Below are 22384 nucleotides of genomic sequence, written 5' to 3'. Positions count from 1 at the left end.
TCACAATAGAAGTATAAAATCTCCTTTTTTGCTCCTAAAGGATGACGAAAGGAGGTCAACACTAAAATAAAATATAAAAAAAAAACACAATATAAGAACAAAATTAAAAAATCTCCCTTACTGCTCCTAAAAGAGGTCAATAGGAGGACTCCTTCATTCCTCCTTTCAGGAGATCTCGCTTTTAAATCTGCTGGGACGTGACTGTGTGCACGTTATGCTTGTGTTGGTTATTCTAGCGTCAACTGATGTCCGTGCGCTATTGTGCGCATAGGCCGTGGACAACGCTGGTATATAAGCAAGGAAAATACCAAATAAAAACTAGAATGAAAGATTTCTCACTTGATATAAGACGTTTCATTTCCCCCCACTAGTGGTCAGGAATGATAAATCTTTGTTGAGTTGAAACATTGGGTCCTATCCAGCCTAACTTATAAAAAATACAGGCAAATAAAATAAGCCCTGTTATTAATGTATAGTAAATAAATTGTAAGACGGGTGTATATTCCCACATATTGACTAAGTAAAAATAATAATTGAAAGACGGGTGTATATTCCCGCATATTGATTAAATAAAAATATTTGTAAGACGGGTGTATATTCCAGCATTAAAACTGATCGCATAAGCCGTTTTTGCAGAGACTAAACGCAGTGGTCTAACTGCTATCCAAGAGATATTCAGCGGCTGTGAGTCGAGGCAAAGCAAGGTCAACTAGGCGACCAAATCAAATTCCTCCAACGATTTCTTTGGAGAAAAACAAGCAGTTCATCAATAAATAGGAGAAGTATTGCGAAAAAATTCTCGAAATGAGTATAAACAGAAAAAAAATTCTGGATGCCCAGGCAGATTTAGCCTAAAAAGTGTTGTACACATCCAACACTATTTCAGAATTCCTGAAAAGTACCAAAAAGAATTCGATACCAACCACGAAAACCTAATGGCAGATGGCATAGGAGAAGAAGATTACTTCAAGAAGAATATATACAATAACACTATGATTAAAATCGAAGAGGCAATCAATGCATTAAAATAAACCTCTAGTCGAATTTGATCAGCAAATTGAAACAGTTCAAATACGATGCACTAAGCCAGATCAAAAGACTTCCATATTCATGAGGAAAATTGAAAACCTCGGAACAAAAATGGAAGATCTAAGCATGGAATTGATGATCGACAACGATCAAATAAAAGGCTTAGACTTTTTATTCATGACATCCAAAATATCTAAAAAGCAAAATAGATTTTAATGTAGAAATTAAAGACATATTCGAAAAAATAATGTATTTGACGAATATTACGAAGAGCTTCAGAATTTAAAAAGGAAATTAAAAAAAGAAAAGCCTAAAATTTCTTATCGCCCTAATATGGATTTGGGAAAATTAAAAATTCCAATATTCTATGGCGATATTAAAGAATGGGCAAATTTTTATAAAGTGTTCCTAGAAATGGAATACAATAACGAGCAGTTGCCGAGCGCAAAAAAAATGCTGTGTCTTCGTCTCTGCTTAAAAGGCGAAGCTGCGCGATTAATACAGCACCTGCAAATTTCAACAAGAAATTATGAAGCTGCATGGAGTCTGCTAAAGCAAAGGTATGACAACCAAAGAATTCTGTTCACAACACAGTGGGATAGAATAATGGATCAACCAAATATAAATAGTGGCAATGCACAAATGAGTGTCTTAACGCTATAGAGTCACTGGGAATAAGCTTTGAGCAAGCTGATCCATTTATTGAAATTAGACAAAGGACTAAAATTATATGAGCAAACAGTTAAAAAGACGAGAGAAATTCAACAATTATCGGACGTCAGAGATTTTTTGGATCAACACTTTCAAACATTGAAAGCAGTGGCAGTGGCATCTTAGTAAAAATCGTAAACAACATATGTTCAAGGTCAATAATACCTTGAATAATACAAGGCAGCCAATCAAGCATATTTATTCCTATTGTAAAATTATAGGTCACACTTTACTGCAATGCAGAAGATTCAAAAGCATAACCATTGATGATAGGCGTAAATATGTAAGGGATAACAAAATTTGCTACAGATGCCTCAACTATAACTGGTTCGAAAATTGTGATAATAAATCAGAATGCAAAATTTGCAATAAAAATCATAACGAACTTCTACATCCAGAGTCTGGGGATAGTAAAACATCAATGTCTACAAAAACAACATCAACAAAAGTAATTCTGGCCACAGCTCGAGATAAAAGCGAAAGCGGCGAATGGCGAATGGCTAAGAGCTCTAATTGACCAAGGGTCTCAAATAACATCAATATCTGAAAAAGCAGCGCATATATTAAGTGCACCAAGGACAAAAATCCAAACAAAACTCCATGGGCTGGGAGGTTTTGTGGTTGGCGAATGAAAAATTCTAGGTTCAGATACAAATAAAACCAAGATTCCTAAGCCAACATGTGGAAAAAGTAGATGCAGTAGTTTTATCGTCACTGACCATTGTTCAACCAGATCAATCATTTAAATATGATATGAAACAATGGAAAAATTATACACTTGCTGACCCATTGTTTAATAAGGCAGATAGAATAGACATGGTAATTGGTGGAGTTATTTTTAGCCGAATCATTGAAGACGGTGTCAAAAAAAGTGACGGAGTCCTTGGACAAGCAACAAAATTCGGTTGGATTTTATCCGGAATCATCAAACAAAAGAAATTCAGTAAGATAACACATCCACGACTACCAATTTAGAGCAATTTTGGGAACTGGAGGAAATACCAGATGAAAACAATATCGAAGAAGGTGATGCATGTTTAAAACAGTTTAAAGAAACCATCAAACAAGCTGTTGATGGGCGATTTATTGTACAGTACGTACATTATTTGAAATTGCAAATAAATGTCCAAAGAAACAGCTCCAACCACTTCAGTTAAACAATGTCAAGCTATTCAAGAAGACATCAGCAACCATCTTCAAAAATGGCTTTCAAACTGCAGTAGCATAACACGAAATATAAAAGCGAAGGAAGACAACGAAATAATTCAAATTAAAGAAAATGAAGCAGTGAAAACTCTTGGACTATATTGGGATCTAAAACAAGACGAATTCAGAATTAATTTGACAAATGGCAAAAAGACCGTTAAAAGGAGCGCTCTTTCACAGCTTGCTCAAATATTTGACCCATTGGGCTGGCTTTCTCCCATAATTATAAGTGCAAAGTTATACATTCAAAAACTTTGGACACTGCAATCTAGCTGGGATAATAAACTATCAGAAGATCTACCGAAGGAATGGAGACAATTCCTAGAGAAATTGTATTTAATAAAAAACGTACGGATCCCACGATGGATAGGAACTTGTATGGACTCTCAATTTCAAATGCATGGGTAACAATGTTAAACTTTTAGCAGCAAAAACAAAAGTAACCCCACTAAAAAATCTAAAAACAATTCCGAAATTAAAACTCTGCGCAGCACACTTGTTAGCTAAATTGATCAGTAAAGAGATAAAAACAATTAGCATATGTCAAGCAATCTATGGAATAAAAATTCAAAAAATAAAGACAAATTTATAAGAAATCGAATTGAAGACATCAAAATGCTTACTTCTAAAGTGAAGTGGAAACATGTAAGCTCTAAAGACAACTCAGCAGACGTTGCATCAAGAGGTATTTCTGTGGAGAAAATATCAAATCTAGACATTTGGTGGTATGGACCAAAATGACTGAAATTATCTGCAAGTCAATGGCCAGAAGTCAAAACAAACGACTCAGCAAGAATATTGTTAACATCAAAGGATCAGAACGAATTTATGGATAATTTAATTAGCAGATATTCTAGTTGGTTGAAACTACAAAGGGTTATGGCATATATACTACGGTTTAGGAAAAAACAAGGAAATTATCAAACCGTAAACTTATCTGCAGAGAAACTCCAATCAGCTAGAAACGTAATCATTCGACAAACTCAGAAACAGTTATTTAAAGATGAAATAAATAAGTTAATAAGTGAGAAACACATAGTCAATACGAGTCAAATCGTTAACCTCAATCCATTTTTAGATAAAAATGGTATTACGAGAGTTGGAGGATGACTAACAAACGCAGAATTACCGTATTGCAAAAATAATCCTATAATTCTTTCCAAATCCTATTTGAGTTCGTTGATAATAAATGATTCTCACCATTCCACTTTACATGGTGGAAACATATTAACAGAAGCAATAATAAGGATAAGTAGGGTTGAAAAATGCAATCAAAAGTTGTATACGAAAATGTTGCAAATGCATAAGATACAACCAATTCACAGCAAAACAAATGATGGTCAATTTACCAGAATTCAGAGTATCACCATCAAGTCCTTTTACCTACGCCGGAGTTGACTATGCTGGACCGTTTCAGATGAGATGTTCTAAAGGCCGTGGGCAAAAATCATTCAAAGGATATGTAGCAGTTTTTGTATGTCTTTCAACAAAAGCAATACATCTAGAAGCTGTAAGCGATTTGTCAACTGAAGCTTTTTTTGCCAGAAGAGAAAGAGTCTTCACGTGTACTCCGATGATGGAACAAATTTTGCTGGAGCCAGCAGAAGTATTGATAAGGAATTCAAACATGCAGTAAAAAATAACAATGAAGTATCATCGATTTTAGCGAATGAACAAATACTCGTATCTTGGCATTTTTCTCCTCCGGCAGGCCCATATTTTGGAGGAATGTGGCAGCAGGAATAAAAGGAATGAAGTACCACTTAAAAAGAGCAATTGGAGACACTAAGCTAACTTTTAAAGAAATGTCAACAGTTTTAGCACAAATAGAAGTTTCGTTAAATTCGCGTTGATTATATGCTATAAACGATGATAATGGAATAGATGCGTTAACACCAGGACATTTTTTAATAGGAAAACCTATATTATCAATCCCTTCTTCGGGTGCGGATGTAAACATTTCCTCGTTAAACAAATGGAAATTAATACAAAAAATTCACCGAGATTTTTGGAATCGGTAGAAAAATGAGTATTTACATACACTTCAACAAAGGAATAAGTGGAAAATTCCAGCGAATAATATAAAAGAAGGAGATATTGTCATTGTAAAAGATGAAAATACACAGCCTACCAAATGGCCTCTCGGAAAAGTTACAAAAACGCATCCAGGAAATGATGGACTTGTTCGAGTTGTGGCGTTAAAGCTTTCCAACAACACATTGAAAAGACCAATCCACAAATTATGTCCACTTATAAAACAAACAGACAATAATGAGGAAAGAAATTACGTAAGAACTTCTGCAATCACAACTATACCTATGAAGAAGCAAAACTGCGCTCTTGATCTTAGGGTTTACATGGCAACAAGTACTCTTGGTATGAACCAGAGATCAGCAACGGGTGATTGTAAAATGTTCATACGCAATCTTTGCACAGAAATATCAGCCTTTACGCTCATACGATCGAACTTGTTCGAACACTCATATTCAATGTTGATTTTAATCAGTGGTCGGCATTTCTTAGCACAATTGTGCAAACTAACTTCACACGTACGCTTACGCTCTGTCGTTCAGTCGTTGTCGAGCCAGCAACGAATTAACATCACGCAAGACTATAGCGCAAAACCAAATATGCCCTGCGAGAAATATTTTATGATTCTAAATGCCTTTGGTGCCATGCAATGCCTTTTATGTTCCAAGTCTTTTAAAGATAATAGGGAATAATATCCTTAAAAGACATTTTGTTAATTTTCATTATACTAATAATTATTTATAAAATTTGCTTAAATTTAATTCCAATTTCTCACTGGGCTACTTTTTTTTCGTGCTCACCAACACAGTGACAGATCCTCTCATGCCGACCACTGATTTTAATTCAATCAAACCATGCGGTTCGTGTGCGCTCGGTCATTTAATAAACGATCGCCTCAAATCACTCAAGTTGGGTACTTGTTCGTTCAACTCAAAATGATTTTTTGTGATGGGGAATAAACTCAAAAAAGGCACAAATGAATGTTTTGATTTTTATGCCGGTAGACAAACTGGATGACGGAAAAAGCAAACTGAGGTGGGAAAGAAGGAATATTAATTCATTACAGTAAATTTATATTTATTTTCATACACACATATCTATATACATAAATACAACTTAGAATAATATGTTATTCATGAAAGGAAAATAAAAATAAAATATAGAAAGAAAAACATTTAATTCATATTTTCTTAAATAAGTATTAAAAAATAAAAAAAAAACTGAAAACAGCAGTAAACAAATCCCTCCAAAATATTTCCATCCACTTTAATTATTTCGGATAATATACTCCATATAACACTTCTGCCTTTGCGTCGTGGCATCAATGTGTAAACGTTTTTAAAAATTTGTTCTAGAATAAAAGTTTGATCGTCCGACATTTTCTATGATGTTAAATGTATGCTTCTGCACAACAAACTGAACAAGTGAATTTACACAAACATGTTCGATCAATCCACTCATAAATATCCGAAAGACATGTTCGTCAACTTGAGTGTGATTTTCTTCAATGCTGAGTTTTGTTACATGATTAAATGTGAGTAAAAATTTTGTTGTATGATGAAATCAAGAAAAATGTGATTTTTGCTGATCTCTGGTATGAACATACACATTCCTCAAGAAAGAAGTGCAACAGTGAGCAAACTTCCTGAAAATACTACAATTTACCTGGACTCACTAGGAAAAATGGATGTAATCACATCTATCTGGGATTTTCTTATATATTATGATCTTAATGCAAATTTCGAACAGTATAATATGTTGCCAAATTGCATTCAAAGAATAAAAAATCATTGCTAGCTATTATCCCAGTTTAATTAAGCATGTAATGTCATATCATTATCACTAGGCAAACGGTACGAAGATTTAAGTCACAATCATAATTTGATTGTGTACAATAAAAGGCAAAAAAGAGCTCCATTAGAACGGGTCGGTTCAATTTACAACATGCTGTTTGGGTTAATGGATACAGATGATCAAGAAGTAATAGAAAGTAATTTTAAAACATTACTTTCTAATCAACATCAGATCAAGAATAGGCTAAAATCTCAAATCTCTTTAATAAACTCTACAGCCAACATTATAAATAAAAATTTGAATGAAGTCAATTCGCAGTTCTTTAAAATCCAAACACAAATAAACAAATATCAATCCGAAATTATAAAAGACATAAATCGTGATAAAATGGCGATTCAATTTCAAATGCTAGTTACTCAAATTACCATATTATTGAGTGAATGTGAAAAAATACAAAATGCAGTAATAGAATTGCTGATAGATTTAAACCAAGGAAGAATAAATCCAACACTTTTGACTCCAACATAATTACAAACAGAACTGATGTTAATAAAGGACAAACTGGCAGCAAAGTTGTTGATACCTGGACAACAAACCAACACACAACTAAGAGATGTATACAATTTGATGAAAACGCGAGGAATAATTGTGGACGATAAATTAGTCATAAAGGCAGAACTACCTTTAATTCAAAGTGAATCATCGGAAATATACAAATTAATAGTAATTCCACATGAATATAATGGAAGAATATTAAAAGCAAAACTAAGAAACGAATTTTTAGTTTACAACTTTGGACTTAACTCATATTTTTTAATGTACAAGCAGAATTAAATAAATGTACAATGTATGTACAACAACCATTTAATATGCAAAGGAAAATCTCCATGGCAACCTGCTTTAGATCAAACATGCGAACTTTCAGCGTTGTTAGAAAGCGGACACACCAACTGTACATATGAGAAAGTGACTAAATCCATATTTTGGTCAGAACTCTTTGAAGAAAATACTTGGATCTTTAAAGTGTTCAAAAATTCTACGATCCATCTAGACTGTCAAAAGGGCAAAACGCAGATATTGGATATTCCGGCACAAGGAATTCTTTCAATCAAAGCTGGCTGTACTGTAAGATATGAAAGTATCACCTTAATCGGCATGCAAATATTTAAAATGCAGAGCGACATCAAACCGACGTTGGACCCAATCGTGACAACTATAAAGGAAATAGCGGAGGACCATATGACTACTCTTCAAATAAGTAGAATAGACGACAACGAACAGCAGAGAAAGCCACTAGAAGGCATTGACAAGATCAGCAACAACGAATTAAAATTAAGTGAGTTAAATTTAAGAAACCATAGCGGACATGTATCTTTTTTTTTTTTTTTTAAGTGTAAGCGAATCATGCTGATAGAATCATTATCAATCATCCCAACCGGTAAAATATTAATAACATAAAAAATACAGCCCACTAATTTAAGTACCTAATCATTTCTTTCCCTCGGCAATATGTTCAAATATCATTGAACATGCACACTTATCAGCAAAGCCGAAATACAATTAAAAATACATATTTATTTTCAAACACACATACATACATATGTATGTATGTACCCTGCCAACCATGAGCGGGTAAAAAACCAGATAAACAGTGGATAACATGTGCGTAAACATGTGTAGTTTGCCATAGGCCGCGTGAAGATTCTACCCTGTTTTCCCCTCACACGTACGAATACGTCTCATACATCTCTGTTGCGCTCATTCAGCAGTGTTATATAAAAAAGTATATCTGTCCTGCTCTAATATCCCCAATCGACGGCTGATGCAGGGTTGTATTTTAAACAGCTGATTTGATTCCTGCTTTAAAAATTTCTTAAAATTTCAAAGAAAATTTTTTAATTTTTAAATTATTAATTTTATTAGTTTTGATACATATTTACATAAAATTGTAATTTATTGTAATTAAATATATTAACGGTAACATTGTGTAAATAAAAACATATTTAATTTAAAAAAATAATCGCATCTGAAAAAAGATTAATTAAAGAAAAGAATTATTAATAGCTGAAAATAAAAGAGTAAAAAAAAATTGTAAAAAACAAATACCTGAAAATAAAAGAGTGGAAAAAGATTGTAAAAGACAAATACCTGAAAATAAAAGCTTGAAAAAAGATTGTAAAAGACAAATATCTGAAAAAAAATTGAAACAAAATAAAGGTTATTAATACGTGAAAATAAGGAATACACTCAATCCTTTTTTTACGCGATTTTTGGTTTTGCCACTAATCGCGTAAAAAAATAGCGTAAAAATGGTTAGTTTTCCAATATTAACTAACGAATTGGTTCCGAATATGAAAAATATCGCGTATAACAAAATATACGCGCAAAGAAATAGTCAAAAACATTACAATAAGTTTCAAATTTCAGACTTATGATTTATTCATTCATAAAAACATAAAAAATACAAAACAAAAACCATATATAAAAAAAAGAAAATAGAAAATAAGTAGATTTATTGAAAAAAAAACCGTTGAATTCTGTTTAATGACTGTCATTATCCGTAGTGGAAATTATTCTTAGCCGCTTATTTTGATGGCAGGCACTGATATCACTAGAATTCAGAATCAATAGTAAGAACTATGGATTGATGTTCTGATTGACTTAGCATCTCCGACTGAGTTTGCACCATAAATTCAGTTAATTTTGTTTGAATGCTTCTCTTTGGACCCAATAAATTCCGATGTAGTTCTTTATATCTTAACATGCAGAGACTCAATTCTTTTTGAAAAATTCGTGCACGTTCGGCATCAGTATCATTTGCTACAAAATAATTTTCCAATTCTGTTGCAAGTTTAAGACCAAGCAAAAAACGAAAAAAAGCAATCGCGTTAAAGTGAGAAATTCGCGTAAAAAAAGGAATTTGCGCTGAAAAAATAACCGCCTTAAAGTGAAATAGCGTAAAAAGAGATTGCGTAAAAAAAGGACTGAGTGTAATTGCATTGAATTTGTAATATCTAAAAGAAAAATAAATATTAATTGTATATAAAATGATAATAAAATCTGAAAGAAAAGATTAATATTATCTGAAAAATAAAATATATTAAATACGAATAGAATTTACTCTGAAAGCAAAGATTAATTAAATATAAATCATTATAACATCTGAAATGAAAGAATAATATTATCTGATTATTTAAAATATAAAGCAAACATTTGTTTTCACATATTACATTGGATTGTGCAGCCCGCCTTAAACGCATAAAATACATACTTATATATGTCGGATTATCGTTAAGATTTTCCATATTTAATTGCGCAGATTGTATACGGCGAATACACTTGATCACGCTCAGGGATAATGGGATGCCCAACTTATTCCAGTGTGAGAGCGCCTCAAAATAAGCGTTTTTTATAACATTTTCCATTATGGCCAGATCGAACAAAATAATAATTTTTGGGCATTTTAAATTAAAACACCCAACATTTATTACGATTGCAAATTATTATATATTGGACTTTAAATATATGACGAAACTACTTAAATCCTTTTTTATGATTTAATGGTATATTAAAACAACTGACTTTTGATCTTTCAATACTTGATAAGGTGAATTAAGCCTGTTAGTTCTCAATTATCAAATGCATAATTCTATTATGCATCAAATTACAAAACGTTTCATGAAATATATTTAAATTTCGCATTTTCTTTGATTTTCATTGTTTTAAATTTTTATTAGCGATCTTGAACAGCGGTAACAAATTCCTCCGTTTACATATTTTTTTGGTAATATTTCAATCTGGCCGTCGCTCGTTTCCAATTGCTAATCGTCAAAACCTCCCCAATCCAGTCAACGGTCAAAGTTTAAGTGGTTTTGACGTTTAGCAATTGTTCTCTCACTTCCAGTGAGAGAGGAGTTGGGCATCCCATTATTCCTGATCACGCCACTGCCAACTTGAGACTGCTCGCCAGCATTCTAGTAGACCGAAAATGCTTTCCAGAAAATGCTGCAGCTAACGTACTTGTATCTCTGTCTCTTGCAGTGGCTCAAGCATACACGCACCGTAAATCCGTGATTATAGCTTGCGTTTTCTTTTACTCATCAATTTCAAATACCATTTATTTATTCGATATATTACCTTACGCTTAACATTTTCTCTTATTTCATAATCTTTCATTATTTTACATTCTACACAACATTATAAACAAATTTCAAATATTATTCTCATTACATAATCAAATTAATTTTAAGATTTAATTCATTTCATTTGCAATTCTAAATTCGACTCTAGTTATTGTCACTATGATTTCCTTTTGATTAAGAGCATAGTCCCGTCAAGAGCGCCACACGACAAGTTACAACTTTCGTCTTTCACTTGTGCTTGCCCAATGACGCAGATAGCTGAAATCTCAAAACCATATCTTCAACCATGCATAAACTTTGCATCCGCCAGGATATTTCGATTCGAATTCTCAAACACATCCGCCATTCACAAACATTTTCTTATCGAAGTCTATTGCAGCTTCATTTCAACCATTCTATACTCTATATGGACATTTTGTTTTCACATAACATATCCTCTCACTTCTTCTTCTTCTTAATTGGCGTAGAAACCGCTTAAGCGATTATAGCCGAGTTAACAACAGCGCGCCAGTCGTTTCTTCTTTTCGCCGTGGCTAACGCGCAAGGGACCATAAATCTTTCGCAGAACTTTTCTCTCGAAAACTCGCAACGTCGACTCATCCGTTGTTGACATCGTCCAAGACTCTGCACCATACAGCAGGACGGGAATTATGAGTGACTTATAGAGTTTGGTTTTTGTTTGTCGAGAGAGGACTTTGCTTCTCAATTGCCTACTCAGTCCGAAGTAGCACCTGTTGGCAAGAGTTATCCTGCGTTGGATTTCTAGGCTGACATTGTTGGTGGTGTTTACGCTGGTTCCAAGATAGACGAAATTATCTACGACTTCAAAGTTATGACTGTCAACAGTGACGTGAGAGCCAAGTCGCGAATGCGACGACTGTTTGTTTGATGACAGGAGATATTTCGTCTTGCCCTCGTTCACTGCCAGACCCATTTTCTGTGCTTCCTTGTCCAGCCTGGAGAAAGCAGAACTAACGGCGCGGGTGTTGAGGCCGATGATATCAATATCATCGGCATACGCCAACAGCTGTACACTCTTATAGAAGATGGTACCTTCTCTATTTAGTTCTGCGGCTCGAACTATTTTCTCCAAAAGCAGGTTGAAAAAGTCGCACGATAGGGAATTGCCTTGTCTGAAACCTCGTTTGGTATCGAACGGCTCGGAGAGGTCCTTCCCGATCCTGACGGAGCTTTTGGTGTTACTCAACGTCAGTTTACACAGCCGTATTAGTTTTGCGGGGATACCAAATTCAGACATCGCGGCATAAAGGCAGCTCCTTTTCGTGCTGTCGAAAGCAGCTTTGAAATCGACGAAGAGGTTGTGTGTGTCGATTCTCCTTTCACGGGTCTTTTCCAAGATTTGGCGCATGATGAATATCTGGTCGGTTGTTGATTTGCCAGGTCTAAAGCCACACTGATAAGGTCCAATCAGTTTGTTGACGGTGGGCTTTAATCTTTCACACAATTCGCTCGATAGAACCTTATATGCGATGTTGAGGAGGCTAACCCCACGGTAGTTGGCGCAGATTGTGGGGTTTCCTTTTTTATGGATTGGGCATAGCACACTTAAATTCCAATCGCTGGGCATGCTTTCGTCCGACCATATTTTACAAAGAAGCTGATGCATGCTCCTTATCAGTTCTTAGCCGCCGTGTTTGAATAGCTCGGCCGGCAATCCGTCGGCCCCTGCCGCTTTGTTGTTCTTCAGGCGGGCAATTGCTATTCGAACTTCTTCATGGTCGGGTAATGGAACGTCTGCTCCATCGTCATCGATTGGGGAATCGGGTTCTCCTTCTCCTGGTGTTGTGCGTTCACTGCCATTCAGCAGGCTGGAGAAGTGTTCCCTCCATAATTTAAGTATGCTCTGGGCATCAGTGACTAGATCACCTTTGGGGGTTCTACAGGAATACGCTCCGGTCTTGAAACCTTCCGTAAGCCGCCGCATTTTTTCGTAGAATTTTCGAGCATTACCCCTGTCGGCCAGCTTATCAAGCTCTTCGTACTCACGCATTTCGGCCTCTTTCTTCTTCTGTCTGCAAATGCGTCTCGCTTCCCTCTTCAAGTCTCGGTATCTATCCCATCCCGCACGTGTAGTGGTCGATCGTAACGTTGCGAGGTAGGCAGCCTGTTTTCTCTCCGCTGCGACACGGCACTCCTCGTCGTACCAACTGTTCTTTTGCACTTTCCGAAAACCAATGGTTTCGGTTGCAGCTGTACGTAAGGAGTTTGAAATGCCGTCCCACAGTTCCTTTATACCGAGTTGTTGACTAGTGCTCTCAGAGAGCAGGAGTGCAAGCCGAGTAGAAAATCGTTCGGCTGTCTGTTGTGATTGCAGCTTGTCGACGTCGAACCTTCCTTGTGTTTGGTGGCGCGCATTTTTTGCTGCACAGAGGCGGGTGCGAATCTTAGCTGCAACAAGATAGTGGTCCGAGTCGATGTTAGGACCTCGGAGCGCACGCACATCTAAAACACTGGAGACGTGTCTTCCGTCTATCACAACATGATCGATCTGGTTGGTAGTTTTTCGATCCGGAGACAGCCAGGTAGCTTGATGAATCTTCTTATGCTGGAATCTAGTACTACAGATAACCATATTTCGGGCCCCGGCGAAGTCAATCAGCCTCAACCCATTTGGGGATGTTTCGTCGTAGAGGCTGAATTTACCGACCGTAGTGCCAAATATACCTTCTTTGCCCACCCTGGCGTTAAAGTCGCCAAGCACGATTTTGACATCGTGGCGGGGGCAGCTCTCATAAGCGCGCTCCAAGCGCTCATAGAAGGCATCTTTGGTCACATCGTCCTTCTCTTCCGTCGGGGCGTGGGCGCAAATCAGCGATATGTTGAAGAACCTCGCTTTGATGCGGATTGTGGCTAGACGTTCATTCACCGCAGTGAATGATAGTACTCGGCGACGGAGTCTCTCTCCCACCACGAATCCTACACCAAACTTGCGCTCCTTTATATGGCCACTGTAGTAAATGTCACAAGGACCTACTCGTCTCTGTCCTTGTCCCGTCCATCGCATTTCTTGGACGGCGGTGATGTCAGCCTTTGTCTTTACGAGGACATCAACCAGCTGGGCAGCGGCACCTTCCCAATTAAGGGACCGGACATTCCAGGTGCATGCCCTCAATTCGTAGTCCTTATTTCGTTTGCCATGGTCGTCATCAAAAGGGGGGTCTCTCATCCGAGGCTGGTTGTAGCTCTTCACTGGGGGTGTTTTTTACGTGGCGGGTCCCAAACCCAGCGCACAACCCTTGTAGGGAATGTTTCGCCTTCTCACTTTAGCTCGCCTTCAAACGGATGTTCTTAGGCTACGCAGAGGATACTTGGTCAAAGACCGGAAGTCGTGAGCTGCTTGAGTCATATGTAAAAGAATCGTTTCTGGCCACTCCCAAGTGAATGGCGATCAGAGAACTTTCCTCACTTGCGTGAACTTCTACACATGACTCCATCCTCCAAACCTATATATATCCTCTCACACGGATACAATATAGCCATTTCAACAAGTCTCAGGCCGGCACTCCAATTCACTCGGAACATAACCATCTGGCATCTTTCTCAAATCTTCATGACAATATTTATAAGTTCTCTTATTATGCAATGACTTCAAGATATATCTATCTCCTTCCAGAACTTCGCTAACCAAAAATGGTCCTTTAAACTTTACATCCAATTTAGTTTGATGCCGTTCTTCATTTTTCAGTAAAACAAAATCTCCAATTTTATGTCGTTCAACTGCTGCTTTATTTTTATCGAACCTTATTTTGTCGTAGCTAGCTTGATTGTTCATATTTTTAATTGCACTATCTCTAGCATTAATTTTATCTGTGCAATTCAAGGCAAGTTGTACCTCACCTAAAGCATTTTGCCAAGATCGGTGACTCGATTAAACCGCTGACAGTAGATTCTTAAGTGTACTCATCACACGTTCAACTTGACCGTTTGCACGACTTCCTCCTGTAGCTATAAGATGAAGCTTAATCCTTGTGATGTACAAAATTCTGAAAATTTTCCACTAGTAAAACATCTACCCTGATCAGCTATTATACGCTGTGGTATTCCGAACAAAGAAATAGATGATTTCATTGCCTGAATACAACTGTCAGAATCTAATCTTAAAGTATGGAACAAATAAACAAATTGTGTTAAGGCATCAATTTGTACTATCACGTATTCCTTAAGATCATTCTTCCCACTTAATTTTCCAGTAATGTCGATTTGCACCGTGTGCCATGGCATATTCGCTTTTGGAATTTAATGTAACTCGGCTTGTATCTTTTCAGATGAACCCTTAACAGTTTTACATGTATTGCAGCTATCGACAAACTTCCTAACATATTTATTCATTATAGCAAAGCAATAATATTGGTAAGTCTTGTCAAGAGTCTTTTTCCATTCCAAATGCATGATGGACTCGTTCACTTGATTGGCAAACAACGGGTTCTTCCATTTCTCTGAACTTTACGAAACAAGACACCTTTTCTCAACTCATAAGTCTGTGCAACATCATCTGTCAACTCTTTAGAGTTAAGTTTGTTAATGATATCAGTAATTTCAGAATCCTGGCGCTGTTCAGCAGCAAGCCAGTCACTTGAGATTTCTGCCAAGTTTACACGCTTTTCAGGGACTAAAGACTTTTCAACTTTGGTCGCTTCCTGAATATGATTTCTCGATAAAAAATCCACATGCGCCATGCGCTTACCTTCTCTATATTCGATTTTAAAATCAAACGATTGCAAGTACACCCACCAACGATGCACTCTTGGTGTTTGATCAATCTTTGTCCGCGATGATTTAAGAGAATTACAATCAGTATATACTACAAAGGTACGACCAACTAAATAATGACGGAACTGTTTAACGGATTCTACCACTGCCAAGGTTTCTAATTCGTATGAATGCTATCTAGACCAGAGAACTTAAAACATAGAGAAGGTGCAAATTGAATTCTGTATGATGTTCGATTGGACGGCTAACAGAGCTTATAAGATTGAAGTAAGGAATTCACCATTCTCGCTGCTATTTAGCAGATATGAGCACGTTCAATGGCAGAAATATATGTAAAACGACTGAGAATAAATAAAGAGAATTGCTTTGTAGAAAAATATACAAAATATACAATCAGACAGAGAATGTAAACAAGCATTCTCTGAGTGACATATGCATGCTTATAGTGAATTATATGAACCATTGTCACATATGCGTGATTACTTTGGTAAAAATGATAAAAATTTTATGTGATAAAATTAAACAAAAAATAATTTTAAATAAATTATTATTTCAAAAATTATAATAATTTCGTCTATTATAAAATGAACTTAAATGTGCTCATATAAACACTTCCATTCATTTCTTCCATTTCTTAAAAAAATTAATGACCTTCATGAAATATGCATATTCGCATTATTTCGTTATCATTTCCAAATTCGTAGCAATAGAATTTCTATGGCATATACATACATATGTATATTATTTCTTTGGCACATTTGTCTGTATGTTTACGAACACAAATATGAGCCAGAGAACATAAAACATTTTTTGGCATCAACGTTGTCACGGGCAACCAAGAGCAAAAAAAATAAAGTAATGGCCGCCGATTGTCACCGCTTCCCTTGCCGCTGTAACATCCTCGCCTACAAACGTGCGTAAATATGTATGTATACGTATGAGCGTGAATACATATCGACGCAGATTTTTGCGAGAAGCACCAGAAAGTTGTGCAATTTATGATTTTTAGCTTTTGCCATCGTCGCGAAAAGACGCTTGTAGGCAAAGGCATGCTCGGGGAGATGTGACGGCGTATGTTTTCATGAATGAAGCGAGGTCGCTTGTAGAATTTGCGCCTGCGTTTATGAATGAAATCGTTTTTGTTGTAAAATTTACTACACTTGTTCTTCGCCAATTTGGCTGCCATATTGACTTGTGAAGATCAATTTTTGTTGGTGACATATTCATATGTGTACGCATATGTATGATTGTATGCTTGTGCATTATTTGTTCAAGTATAGAAATTTTGTTCAAGTATAGAAATATGCTTTTGTAGAACATTTGCTTTCGCAAACATACAGACAAATGTGCAAACGACATAATATACATATGTATGATTGTTTCGCATTTTGCTTCTACGCCGGTCAAATTTCTATACAAAAATCGACTGAAATGCATGAGAAAATAGAAGATGGGTTTCCAACTCGTCAACACACCACATATATCTGGCCGTGTGAAAAACATAGCATTTCCCGATTTCCAAATGGACAACTGGGCAAATAATTTTTAAAGTTTTTATTGAAAATTAAATAAAAATTAAAATACATGTACATTTATTTTAGTTTATTAAAAAACTTATTTTAATTTATTTAAATTTATTTAAACTTATTAAAAAACTTATTTTAATTTATTAAAGACTGAAATGAAAAATAAAAAGAAAATTCATTTTATTAGAAATAAACATATAAAAGAATATAATTTTAATTAAACACGATTTTCAGAATTTGTCTACCCACAACCACAAATTCTCACACAACCTAATCAATAAAGATTAGGTCTTTTTCACCAGCTTTTTTCAAAGCTTGGCTCACGTGTTCATACTAGTTACTAAATTAATAAATACTAAAACTAACTAACAATAACTAATACTAAAACTACTACTACTACTACAAACTATTTACAACTTAATTCTACCCTGAAAAAAATAAAAAGAACATTATTAGTTTTTGAAGAATCTGAAATGAGAAGAGAGAAATGCATTTTAGTTATTAATGAAAAGTATTTATATTGTATTTGTATTTCATATAAATATGTATGTATTTCTTTTACCTTTTATAACACGGAAGTTGCTAGAAAAATTAAATATGGCCTACAATCAACTTATGTTACCAGTTTCTTTAGTTTCTCTCTTTTATTGTAATATCTCGCCCTAACTTCATTTTTGTAAGACTCTTCCTGCTGCTGTGCCAGCCATTTCGCGTTTTTAAACAGTAAAACTGTTATTAAAAAATCTAAAAATTGGTGCCTATGCTCGAGGCAATCTCCAGCCTCCCTGTACCACTTTGGGTATTTTTGTTCGGTAATTGTAGTAATCTGGGCTAAAATCATCGATTTTATACCCACTCTGCAAGAATTTTCCTTAAACAAATCTTTATAGAGGCTCATTTGAAGGCGGCTTATCTCGAAGACTCTATCATTGGGATTAACCAGCCTTAGGTCATCCGCGCTTTTATAATTTTTAGACCTTATAAGGGCTTCCGATGAGGCTTGTAGAGAGGTATCACTCTTCCTCATTAAATATGCACATTTTTCGCATTTTAATCTGCAGAAAACCTTCTGGTATAGTGCATATCCAGTATAATAGCGACGAACCTGTATTTCTGCTGGTTTTTCGGTCTGAGCAAAGTGCTCATCTGGAACATATATTTGTTCCACGGCAAGTTGCTCAGACGGTTTTAAATTTTCTTTAAGGTCGTCTTCCTGGCCAATATTCCAATCAAGGTTTTCATCGTCGTCTTCTTCGCAATTGCTGCCTGTTTGCGAGAAGTTGCGTCGCAATATATGCATGGATACTAACCTTGCAACAATATATTGCATCTCGTGTGCTGATGGATGATTATTACATCCTAAATTTGCCCGTATCCTATAAAAAAAGTTTTCCAGTGCGTCCTGGTTCATTCTCCCTAAGAGTATAAAGGATACATTCGAATATTCTTCGAATATATCGCCGCTCAATGCAATCATTGCATTTATTGTTAATATAAACGAATCGAGGCATATTATTTGGCTTTTGGGCTTTTTCATATTCCTTATGTACTGAATGTGATCTTTTAATCTATTAATTTTTCATTACAACCTCTTTTTATTGGTCGTCTTCGCTCATTTGGATTGCAAAGCGTCTTGCAATCCAATTCGTCGAAAAGATCATTCATTCTTTTCACCAGCAGTTGGGTTGCTTTGGCGCATTTTTTTACGTGCTCATCGGAGCCAAACAAATTTTTCTTTATAGCCATATCAATTGCCGCGGCGACGGAATTGCTAAATACTTGTGTCGCTCTTGACACTGACATTTTTTTTAAATTTCCGGGGTACACATGCGAATAGGTTAATTTAGGGCACATTTTAAAATTAACGTTCGCCTGGTCTATGGCATATATTTTACGCACAACTTTAAAACTTGTCAGCCCATCTTGCGTTTCAACGTCATACTTTAAGTACATATTGCGCATGCATTTTATTAAATGGCAATAGTCAAACATCATATATATTTTTCTTTCATTATGAAAGAAATATGGCTTTTCTGGTGTAGCGCCTACCAGTTGCCTCAATTTGACATTTTGTGCACCTTGGTCGCACACTATTGACTTGATTTTAAGTCCGATTTCTTCTGAGGCATTTATATTGCTCTTGAGCATATTCAACAAATTCTCACTTTTGACGCCATCTTTTGCCACATAATAGGAAATCACATATTTCCATTTTGCGACTATGCCTTTCAACATAAAGAAGCAGCACTTATTGCCGATCACGCTTTCCCGGTGACCTTCTCCATTATCGACGAAGCCATCAATCACATCTCGTACTTTGTTGTACGTCAGATCTTTTCTGATTGAGACTTCGTCGAAAATTAGTTGGCATATGCGTTCTTCTGGTTTAAAGAAGAACAATTTTTTTTAAATTGTTCAAGACATTTTCGTCGATACCGGGGCAGACATACCGGATCGGACGCCAACGCAAAAGTGATTTTTTGTGGGGCAATGCAAACCCCAAATCGTCGCGCATGAAATTATATGTCTTAGTCGACATATAATTGATGTTTAAAGCCATTGATTTCTCCTTTTCATCGTAGGAGTTTTTTTCTTTAAAATCATCTTTGCGAATGTTATCGCATGTTCATTAGCATCGCCTGTTATTATGACGTTTTTTTTCAGAGCTTGACATTTTTTTGTCAACAGGAAAACTTTCCTTTTTAGCTCTTTAATCTTTTTCATTTGCCTCAAAGAATTACTTTGAAAACCCCTAGCTACTCGAGCGTAATGCTCGTGGTCGCGAACAGTGATATTCTCACTATCTTCGCACTTCATTTCTATTTCATGAAGGCGGGAATATTTTTCGAATTCTTGAAATGATATGTCATTTGGATTTCCCATCTCTTCAAATGACATATCATTTGGTGTTGTACACTCGGTTTTTAAAACATCATATGTTTGTACAACCGGCGGCAAAACCCACTGTGGCGATTGCTGACTAGTTTCGTCAACTTCAAATTTTAAATTTAGCACAGGAAGAGCTTCATTCAAAATGCGCCTTGACGAGATATCTTTATTGTGAAAATGTCTTTCACATATATATAAATGTTTTTTCAGTGGTAACTGAAGATTGCAGGCCTTAACCCAATTATTTCTAGCAACTTCCGTTTTAGGAAACGTAAAAAGTTTTGCTCCACCGGCACAGTTGCTAACGCAGCAACTTTTGTACGGGCGCACCGGTTGAAATAATTGCGTTGGGGCCTCATCTAAAAAAATTGTAAATAAATATAAAGATAAATATAAAATATATATAATAAATACTAAATTTCAATATAAGTGTATGTACATACATATATGTAATATTAAATATTATATGCACCCACAGGAAATTATATTAAGCACACACACGTACCAGCCAAAAATAAACAATTAAAAATAAAAACCAAACAATGATATTGGCTACTTGGGCATACATCGCAGTTATATCTTGAAAATAAATTACTATTATATACATAAACCTATACTAAAACCTATATGGACATACGGTGTTCAACTTTGGGGCACTGCTTGTAATACAAATATTGAAATTCTACAAAGATACCAATCGAAAAGTCTAAGATTAATTACAAACGCGCCTTGGTTCATAACAAATAAAGCCATTCTTTATTCAGTTCTGAATATACCTTTTGTTAAAGATGAAATTAAAAGATTTAGTCCAGCATATTTGCACAGGATAAGTTATTATTATTGTTATATTTAGAATATATTCTTATTTTGTAAAGGTCACACACGCTCACAAAACGATTATTTTTATGTCTAAATGCTGGCTGGGCAAATTATCAAAACACACACACGCACGCACTTGTATGTGCACCCGCAAATCATCAAACACACTCATGCACTTGTAAGGGCACCCACAAGCCAATATTACACTCAAATAAACACCCCCAAGATAAAAAAAGAACTACACTTACCCAGATGCAATGTAGGTACTGCATTCCTTTTAAGCATTTTTGGGCCAATTGCCTCTTTTTGAAAATGTTTCTCACAAATGAATGAGTTGCTGGCTGGAACGTGGTCAGTGGGAGAAATTTTTAGATTCTCCTTCCACTTTTCAGCCAACTCACATTCATTTGGGAAACTAAATAAACGTAGCTGGTACTCCCACTAGACGACACTTACGAACTTTCGGCATTTTATTTCGATTTTTAAAAATAACACGACTGAGAAAAAATCCGTCCGCACTTCACAAAATCACCAACTTTATGAAAATTGGCGCAATTATTGACACTTCAATTTTATGTAAAGTTTAAAACATATTTACATATGAATACATAATATATTTTATTTTGGCGCAATTATCGACACTTGTCAATTGGGCCAATATACATAAAAGTAGGAGAAAGAAGGATGGTTACTTTCATTTGTGTGTGAAGCTCAATACTTATTTATGTACATACATATGATATACATATACAAAGAACATGTAAGAAGAAGATTTTTACAGGTTCCCTGGTAAGTGATATGTAAATATTTATTTGATTTTGGCGCAATTATTGACACTTGTCTTAATTTTGTATATTAATATATATTGGGCCAAAACGAAACAAAGAAATACATAATTACTTTTACATGTCAATATGAAAATGCCGACGGCAAAACGCAAAGGCATACATTGCACATACATACAAGCAATTCCTTGATTGAACGCAAAAATTGAAGTATGAGAAATAGAAATGCCGACGGCAAAACGAAATTCCTTACATTCGTACATTGCGTATGAAAGGAATTCCCTGGTTGAAAGCTAACATGAATCATGAAAATATCATAATGATGTTAGGTAAAGCTTTTATTTATTTAAAATGAATTATTATAAAATAAGATTAAATTGACAAATAATGAATAAAAGTTCTATATACATACATATTTCCATACATTCATACATACCTTTCCTATGGAATATCAAATATACTATTTTTCTTCAATATTCTCTGTTTGGGAGTATCAACATGGGCATGCATACATATGTATGTATATTTATGTCTCTTCATATTCTTCGGCATGTGAGACAAGAACATAAAAAATTTGTTTATGTTCTCTATGTGAGAGGTGTATTTTGTACACATTTTTCGCTGTCAAAATGGAATAAAATATAAACGAAAAGCAAAACGAAATTCTTCTTTCTGTCTCTTCATATTCTCTGCTTGGGCATATATGCCATGCCATTATATG

General features: G+C 35.4%; 2 protein-coding genes across 2 annotated transcripts in view; both read right to left on the bottom strand.

Annotated features, from left to right (window-relative positions):
* The window catches only part of LOC126765291 (craniofacial development protein 2-like), a 332304-nt gene that overhangs the window by 113778 nt on the left and 196142 nt on the right, over window positions 1-22384 (bottom strand). The window lies entirely within an intron of this gene.
* LOC126765300 (uncharacterized) lies at window positions 17379-19577 on the bottom strand. The gene is made up of 2 exons (XM_050483016.1): window positions 17733-19577; window positions 17379-17638 (listed from the first exon to the last, which is right to left on the bottom strand). The coding sequence occupies exon 1, from the start codon at window positions 18705-18707 to the stop codon at window positions 17784-17786; it is 924 nt and encodes a 307-aa protein (XP_050338973.1). The 5' UTR covers window positions 18708-19577; the 3' UTR covers window positions 17379-17638; window positions 17733-17783.

This window comes from Bactrocera neohumeralis, unplaced genomic scaffold, assembly GCF_024586455.1.
Source record: "Bactrocera neohumeralis isolate Rockhampton unplaced genomic scaffold, APGP_CSIRO_Bneo_wtdbg2-racon-allhic-juicebox.fasta_v2 cluster10, whole genome shotgun sequence".
Lineage (NCBI taxonomy): Eukaryota > Metazoa > Arthropoda > Insecta > Diptera > Tephritidae > Bactrocera > Bactrocera neohumeralis.
Note: the sequence above shows the minus strand (reverse complement) of the source record. Positions and strands in the feature narration are given on the sequence as shown.